General features: G+C 41.8%; 1 protein-coding gene across 1 annotated transcript; it reads left to right on the forward strand.

Annotated features, from left to right (window-relative positions):
* Window positions 1–182: 182 nt before the first annotated feature.
* aldh8a1 (aldehyde dehydrogenase 8 family, member A1) lies at window positions 183–8,684 on the forward strand. Its single transcript, XM_087852416.1, has 7 exons — window positions 183–461; window positions 1,307–1,454; window positions 1,648–1,803; window positions 1,894–2,043; window positions 6,042–6,298; window positions 7,444–7,605; window positions 7,697–8,684. The coding sequence occupies exons 1-7, from the start codon at window positions 315–317 to the stop codon at window positions 8,147–8,149; spliced, it is 1,473 nt and encodes a 490-aa protein (XP_087708542.1). The 5' UTR covers window positions 183–314; the 3' UTR covers window positions 8,150–8,684.
* The last annotated feature ends 253 nt before the right edge of the window (window positions 8,685–8,937 follow it).

Raw genomic sequence — 8,937 nt, forward strand, 5'->3', positions numbered from 1 at the left:
TCAGATGCTTGAATATTGTCTATGAACACTGGAAAGCCACATTTATCTTAACTATCTGAACTTTGTGGTGAGCAGACATATTGCCATGCTATTAATTAAGGTTCTCTTTAAGATACTCTGTGTAGAAAAAGTGTTTATTCTTTCAGGCTCAAAGATCTGTGTGAATAAGGTCTGATAAAGAGTTAGGCAATAGGATCATCAGAGAGTAAGCCCCTCCTTTAGAGGCCCAGTGTTTGTCAGGTTAGCAGTACGTGCAGTCATCGTTTTCTCTGGGAAGTGAACTGGTGTTACTTTGGCGCCTGTAATTAACAAGCATGTTGAAAACTTCAGAAGAGCGCTCACTTTTGGTTCTGGAGAACTACATCGGAGGAAAGTTCGTCTCTTGTCGGAGTTACATCGACTCCTACGACCCGTCAACTGGCGAGGTCTACTGCAAAGTGCCGGACAGTGGCAAGGAGGAGGTGGGGATCAAGTTAAAACCATCTGCAAAACCAAGAGGTTGAGATTTGAATGAATCCTTGCATATGCTTAGACATGTTTGTATAAGTCCTGCAGTGTGTTTGCACTAGGCTGGACTGACAGCTTTCTGCAGAGCTGCTGCAGAAGTCTTATTTAAATACAATTTCTTTTTTCTGCTCTAAGCTGCAATATCACAACATTTGCACAAGAATATTTGTTGCATTGACTTGGATTGCTTGTTATTACAAATCCTGTTGTCAGATTTAAAGGCCTTTGACTCAGCAATATTAGTACATTTTAGTGTATGTGTTTTGATGCATGCTTAATCATCCAGGTAGGAAAGTCCCAGAAAGTCTATTGTGTTCATCTAGACATTGCATTATCACTAGGAGAAATTTTTGTCACTCATCCGAGCGACTTCTTCTGTGTCAGGGACTGAAGAGATGAACAGAACAAACTTTCTGAATGAGCTTTGAGGTTTCAGGTTAGTGCGTTGCATAAAATGTGGTTTCAGAAAAAGCCACCTTTGAGCTTTGCAGAGCAAGCAATCAAGTAATCATTAAACACATCAGTTAACTTCAGCTGTTCATGTTTGACCTTCTTCAAAAATGTAGTGTTTTGTTGAAATGCATCCGTGTACATATTATTGTAGTTAAAAATATTCTTAAGTCCTCTGAACTCCTTAGAAATTAATATAAAGGATCATCTTTTTAAGATTTTAAGAGTGTATCAATAAAATGTCACTTAAACAATCCTGCGTATTCTCTCAAAGTGGAATCAAGCTCTATTCTTGGACGTGATCGTGCTTAATTGTGTAGTTTGCTTATACCTCATCTCGTGCCTGCAGGTGGATGCAGCAGTGGCAGCAGCTAAAGAAGCGTTCCCCAAATGGTCTGCATGCAGCCCAGAGGAGCGAGCGAAGATCCTCCGCAAACTGGCTGACCTGATTGAGGCCAACCTTGAGGAGTTTGCACAAGCTGAGTCCAAAGACCAAGGTTGCTTAGACTGTCTTATATGTTGCCACCTTAGAAATCAGGTCACTAATGCAGGAATAGAAATGAGTGGCTCAGAAATCACTTTTTATTAATCAAATACTGATTCATGAATGTCTAATCTTGTACTCTGTCTCAAAAATGTGTAGGCAACTGCTTCATTTGCCCTTTGATGCTCACTTCAGAATCTTTGTAGGTAAAACGATATCAGCTGCACGGACTGTGGATATTCCCCGGGCAGCGTACAACTTCCGCTTCTTTTCGACATCCATGCTTCACCACACCACCGACTGCAGCCCAATGGACCACATGGGCTGCCTGAACTACACTGTCCGCTGCCCAGTGGGAGTGGGTGAGCACTTAGGCTGCTTGCAGTGAAACCTTCAGATGACCCATTTGCCCTGTGTATGTGCTCTTAAATGGCCTTTGTTGTGTTTTTTAGCTGGTTTGATCAGTCCCTGGAATCTACCCCTGTACCTTCTGACCTGGAAGATTGCACCTGCAATCGCTGCAGGCAACACAGTGGTGGCCAAACCCAGCGAGATGACCTCTGTGACCGCCTGGATGCTGTGCAAGTTGATGCAGCAAGCAGGTAGGACTACAGGATCCACAGTGCAATGTCATGCAGATGGAGTTAAAGCAAAGCAAAAAACATAACACATTAAGGTATTTTTTTTAAAATCTGCACATAATGAACAGATATGAGTACATTGGTCCCTCGTTTCTTGCGGGAGTTACGTTCCAAAAATAACCCGCGGTAGGTGAAATCCGCGAAGGAGCCAACTTTATTTTTTACAATTATTATAGATGCTTTGAGGCTGTAAAACCCCTCACTACACACTTTATACACTTTTTTCCACACAGTCACGAACATTTTCACACTCTCAAAGTTCAGACCATAGAAAAATAAGACCAGTATTATAGAATGAAACCGCGCAAAACGTTTCGTCGACATTTTTGTGATTGTTGGGGAGAAAACTTACAAACATACTATGTATACATGCTAGCGAACGAAGATTTATCTAAATTTGACAGGCTGAACGCATTCTGTACTGCACAGGAGACTAGTGATGGGTCGTTCGCGAACGAAATGGCTCTTAGAGCCGACTCTTTGAAGTGAACGACGCGAGCCGGCTCCTTATCGCGAGCCGTCACGTGGGTTTTTTTCTCTCTCTCTCTCTCTCTCTCTCGCACTTTTTTTCGCTTCACTCCGCACGTGAGCCTTGTGCTTTACGCTGGGCAGAGGGGGGAGGGACCGTAGTTACTCAGTAGCACAGGAACAGAGCGGGAGGGAGAGAGAGAGAGAGCCAGGGACAACAACGTCACATTAGAAAGGTATAGTAATCATCCACAACTATTTTCAGTTGCAGATGATAAAGGATTCAGAAAGTTTATTCATGCAGGTCCATATGACAGAGAATATGCATCTTCTTTTTGTTTTCATATTTTAATTTATATTTAATTGTGTTGTGGTTTGCAGTGTTTTGTGTTGTTTCATTTTAAATTTGTTTAAAAGGAAAAAGCTGAAAATTTAAATAGTTAAAAGTTGAAATGTGAATAGTTGGTTTTTGTATTATATAATTTATTTATTACATTTTCTGTGGAGTGAATAAATAAAAGTATATTTACGGTGGCCCCTAGAGACAAAGCACATACAAACTTCAAATCACGTACAAACTCCGAAGCATGTACAAACTCCAAAGCACGTAAAAACTCCAAAGCACGTTGTTACGACCCGGCTCAAAGCCGCAACATAAAAAAGGAGACGAATACCAGAGTGTAGGTGAACAGAAGTTTTGTCTTAAAATGGAATATCAGGTCGGCTAAAATGGCTGGTGCCACCAAGGCAAAGACAAGTGAGCTCCCGGGAAGCTTGCCTCAGGTATGCTTTTATCCACGCCTGACTAGGTGTGGCCAATTAGCACCAGCTGAACACACTGAGCAGATTAGAGGCTGCAGAGGGACATAACAACGTAAAAACTCCAAAGCACGTAAAAACTCCAAAGCACATAAAAACTCAAAAGCACGTAAAAACTCAAAACACGTACAAAAGACAACAGCAGTGCTCCAGGATGCTGGGCACAGTGTTGAGCTTTTGTTACCTAGTGGCTACACAAGCCAGCAAGTACCAGCGACCGGATTTGGTGTGTGGTAATAACAGGTAAATGAACATTTTTTAAATTATTTGAATATATATGAGTGCCTGTGTATAAATACACAAACAATACACACATGCTTTCAGTTGTGTAATTTAAGTGATCTAGTAGCTCTGCTTTGGAAGTTCAGTTCATACTAGAAATGTGTTTTGGAGTTTGTACGTGTTTTGTCTCTAGGGGCCACCGCATATATTTATATATAAACATTAGGGGTGCAACGATACAACAAAATTCACGGTTCGGTTCGGTTCGATACTTTGGTGTCACGGTTCGATATTTTTTCGATACAAAAAAAATGTTCATGCCTTTTTATTAATTTGTCATTTATTAAATTTTCACGGCACATTCTGCACCACCTCTCTGTGCGTTCATCATTTGTTTGAAGCCAGCTCACCTCCTGCAACCACTTTTCCGAGAATACGCGCTTCTTTTGTGGTTCGGACTCCTTCTGACATTTCTTTGGAGGTGGAGGAACATCACAGTAATTGCTTAAAGGAGCTTCTTCGACATCTTTAAGAGTTCTAAACAAATGTCTGTCCTCCTCCTGAAAATCTTATGTACGCAAACACGCGTTGCAACTTCTTATCTTGTGCGGGTTTTTATTTTGACAGCGAATGCGCACCTGCAGACCACTTATGTGCAGCCCTGGTTATTTAGCTCGTCATATTGCAGCCACAGAAATTCTTTTGTCCATGAAACCATAAAGCTGCACTTTCTTTTTGCCTTATAGTCTGATTTGTCATAACCTTTCCGTTTTGTCACTTCTTCACCCTGACCTGTCTTATTTGGCTCAGCAGAACTAAAATATATATCCTGCTGCTTTTACACATGCACTAACATAACGCTCAGCGATTCTCTGCGCGATCAACCTCTCACATGTTTAAGCTGCAGGAGATTTCACTTGTCATGTTTGCATAGTAAGCTAACGATTGATAAGATGATGTCAGAGGAATTGGTGCGCAAATTATCATCACTCACCAATCAGTACTGTCGCTCTCTATACACAGTTCACGCGATTGCAAAGTGAAAGCAAAAAACAAGCGCAAATTCAAACGCGATTTCAGTATGTCACATATTGACAGTGGCCGATGCCAATGACATAATTACCCAGCTACATTTCCGAAAGAATGCAAAAGCATTGACATATATTTTTCCTTCCTACGATAGGCCGACGGGCAGGGCAGAGATAGATTTTGGTAGCCCGACTGGAAAAAAGCCCCAGGACGTCGGGCTAGCGATTTTGCGAGCCCTGTATCTGATTGAGGAATCACTCATCTTTGGAAAAGAGAGTTTATTATGGAGAAATGTCTCTTTCCAAAATAAAAGCTATACTATACGCTTCTTCTGGGCTATATTCTCAGCAGCATATTAAACATATCAGGTCCCCATAAGGAGAATCATGTGCTAACGGCTGTCTAAATGACTCGGGTAAAGTTTGTAGCATGCGTGCTTGTTTTTGTCTGCTTCCACTTGTCTTTGCACTAGGATGATGTCGGAGTAAATGTGCAGTCATATTGGTTGTGTTCCCACTAGTGCTGTCAGCGTTAATCTGAAATGACGTTAAGGTCACAACACGGCAAATCTCCGTTAACGAGCTACCGCGGATCGCCTCATGAGTGGGGCTGGAAGACGTCAACACATTAACGAGCTAACTGCGCTAACACACTAGTTCCCACCAATTGAGCATTGCTGGCACATCCAACATACTGTTTTACTTTTGTCCATGACACGCTTACCTTCAGGGTCATACGTCACATGAAAACCAAAATAGTTCCAAACGCCAGATCTGAATGAGGGTGGAGGAGGTTCAATTTGCCATGTTGCAACAAGCTTAACTTCTGTCTAGGTAGCTTGCCCTGCGCTCAGTGAATCTGTGTTCGACTACTCCGCCTAGGCTGCACTGTCGAGCGCAGATCCACTGAGCGCTCAACACAGACAGCATCGTCAGAAGGAAAGTTGATAAAATAAATTAAAAATGTTGTATCGTTCGATACATATGCGTACCGAACCGAAAGTACTGTATCGAACGGTTCGATATCGATACGAGTATCGTTGCACCCCTAATAAACATATATAAATAAAACCACTTTGTTTTAAGTTAGTAATTCCTTTTGTGCATAATTTTATATTATTGTTAATAATAAATTAATTAAAGCAACAAAACAACCTGAAGAGCCGGCTCTTTTTAGTGAGCCGAACCGAAAGAGCCGGATCTCTAAAAAGAGCCGGAAATCCCATCACTACAGGAGACACCGCACGAGATTGATTGAAATTGTCTTCAGCCAATCAGGACGCAGAACACAATGCGCTGTTAAAAAAAAAGAAAAAAAAAAGGAAAATTACACAAAAAAAACGAAATGTGAACCGCGTTACAGCGAGGGACCATTGTAGTGCGAAATTAATCAGTGGCCTGCAATCATCTTCATCTCTTTAGGTGTTCCTCCCGGTGTCGTCAACATCGTATTTGGCAGTGGTCCAAGAGCCGGTGACGCGCTTGTTAGTCACCCTGAGGTCCCTTTAATCTCCTTCACTGGGTCCACAGCCACCGCCCAGCGCATTACCGAGCGGAGCGCCCCCTACTGTAAGAAGCTCTCACTGGAGCTCGGAGGCAAAAACCCAGCCATTATTTTTGCTGACGCAGACTTAGACCAGTGCATCGAGACCACCGTCCGATCCAGCTTTCTCAATCAGGTGAAGACAAAATGTGACTGAGGATTTTTTTTTCTTTAGGACTGTTTAGCTTTATTTATTTTATTTATGCGTACCATCACTTTTAGTTTTGGCTTTTATATATTATAAACTCAATTGAGAGGACAGATGCCCGAGAGTCTTTAGAGCTTCTGTGTCCACAGATTGTTATTTTAACTGGAAATTTGTTGGGGAATGTGCAGCAGTGAAGCACATTTTTACAAAACGAAAAGTTCAAGAAATCATTTCTTTATTACAAGGTTGTCTGTGAAGGTTCTCAGTCATCCAGGTCATCGTAGTCAAAGGAGCTTGCAAAGAAAAGCGTCAGGACTTCTTTAAGTTGCTTGAAGACGTTTCACCTCTCATCCAAGAAGCTTCTTCCTGGGCCATCTGACCTCAGGAATTCGCATGATAAGGTGGGGCCAGGTTTCACAATGAGCTCACCCGAAACCCTGGCTGATTGGGACCCACACCCATTTTCACACCTTGGCTCAGGCGATTAGAGGATCATCAGGGGGTCCTTTTGTCCCTCTGTGGGGGGATATTCTCCCACTAGGTTTAAATCTGGAACTCCCCACCATTTGACCTTAGAACTGAAGAAGCTTCTCGGATGAAAGGTGAAACGTCTTCAAGCAACTTAAAAAAGTCCAGACGCTTTTCTTTGCAAGCTCCTTTGATTATTACAAGGTTATTAATCTCATGCTCTCCAGATCATAGCTGGAAATGTTTGTTGTCAGTTTAGAAGTGTTAAAGTTAATCTTTTTTTTGTACTGAAATGTGACGGTGGGTGTTTTAAATATAGATATAGATTGCAGAATCCATCACAACCTATGATGAGTTTGATTTGATATGTATAAATTGCCAGTGTGCAAAAAAACTGTAAAATAAAGCCCAGAAGGTCCATTTTTAATACATACTTAACAGGGTTTGTTTGTTTTTTTCAAAATTTGCTTTCATTGAACTTCATAATGCAAATGAAATGAAGGTGATTATCTGTAACAGGAGCTTCTGTATGTGTTGAGGGTGTAATAACATAGTTTGTCCACAAGGGGGCAATCACAGCCCAACTTTTTGTCTTAAGGTGGGTTGTCAAAAAACAACTTTCTGAAGTCCTCCATTTTTATCTTCTCCATTTCTTCTCCTCTTAGGGAGAAGTCTGCCTGTGTACCAGCAGGATTTATGTAGAGAGGAGTATTTACTCGGAGTTCCTGGAAAGGTTTGTGGCTGCGGCTAAGAAGTGGAAGACTGGTGTCCCCTCTGACAACAGCAGCAAAAATGGAGCGCTCATCAGTAAAGAACACCTGGAGAAGGTGCTTACATGTAATGCAGAATGTGACTGAACACTTGTTGTTTAAATTTCTGATGTGCTATAGTTTGAAATGTTTCCTTTCAAATCCAAAGGTTCGTAGCTATATAGCCCTTGCCAAATCAGAAGGTGGCATAATTCACTGCGGTGAGGGGCTCGACCAGCTGGACCTCCCGCAGCGCAACAAGTCTGGATACTTCATGCCGACGACGGTCATCACAGGCATATCTGACAGCTCCCGTGTCATGCAGGAGGAGATCTTTGGTCCCGTCACCTGCATCAGCCCCTTTGATACTGAGGATGAAGCTGTTGCCAGGGGCAATGGTGTACGTTACGGTCTGTCAGCCACAGTGTGGTCCAAGGATTTGGGGAAGGTTCACAGGGTGGCCCAGCGGTTGCAAGCAGGTCTGGTGTGGACCAACTGCTGGCTGGTGAGAGATCTGAACCTCCCATTTGGAGGAATGAAGAACTCTGGTGTGGGAAGAGAGGGAGGAAAAGATTCCTATCACTTCTTCACAGAGGTGAAGAGCATCACTATCAAGCACTGAGAGAGGAAAGTTTGTTTGTTTGTAGAATACAAAAGACAAAAATGTCTGTAGCAACAAATCAAATCCAATATAAATTTGCCACCATTTGCCAATAAAGTTGCTGAAATTGCAGTTTATGTTCATTATTTATGGATGAATTGTCAACAAGCCTAAATTTGCAAATGAAAACAACAAAAACTGCTCTTGAGCTTCAGAAATAATCTGTGTCTGTGTGTGCTATAGCCAACTAAAACTTAACAGTACAATTTGTAAATATAGGAACCACCATTTCCCCAAAGACAGTTTGTCATGCTTCCTGCATGATGACATAAAGATATTTAAAAAGAAGGGGAAAAAATGCAGTCATCTTGTTATTCACATTTAGGTATCCATGTGCTTCAGGCTGAAAAACCCAGTGACTGAATACGTGTAGCTGAATCTCGTCAGAACAGTGTGTCATGATGGCAGGTTGTGGCGTTCAGTTTGTTTTTAATCTTTACTTTCAATGATGTCATTGTCTTAATAAAATCTGTAACACGGTCTGTAAAAAATGCAGCATTTCTGGTCTGATCGAACTGTTAGAAACAGTTTTACTAACAAACTTGTTGTCTCTAGTACATTTGTGACATCATTTGTCTTTATTTTTCTAAACCGTTCAAACCTCAAGGTCTGCAAACATACTCATAAGTAACTGTTTGACACAGACGTGTTTTTATCTTTTAGCTGCTGACGTAGGAGAGGTGAGTAAATGACGAGTAGACTCTCCTGTGGGGTTATTGGACAACGTGTTTGAAGATAGAAGTGGGCTG

Source organism: Neolamprologus brichardi, chromosome 15 (genome assembly GCF_056152115.1).
Source record: "Neolamprologus brichardi isolate AB-2024 chromosome 15, ASM5615211v1, whole genome shotgun sequence".
Lineage (NCBI taxonomy): Eukaryota > Metazoa > Chordata > Actinopteri > Cichliformes > Cichlidae > Neolamprologus > Neolamprologus brichardi.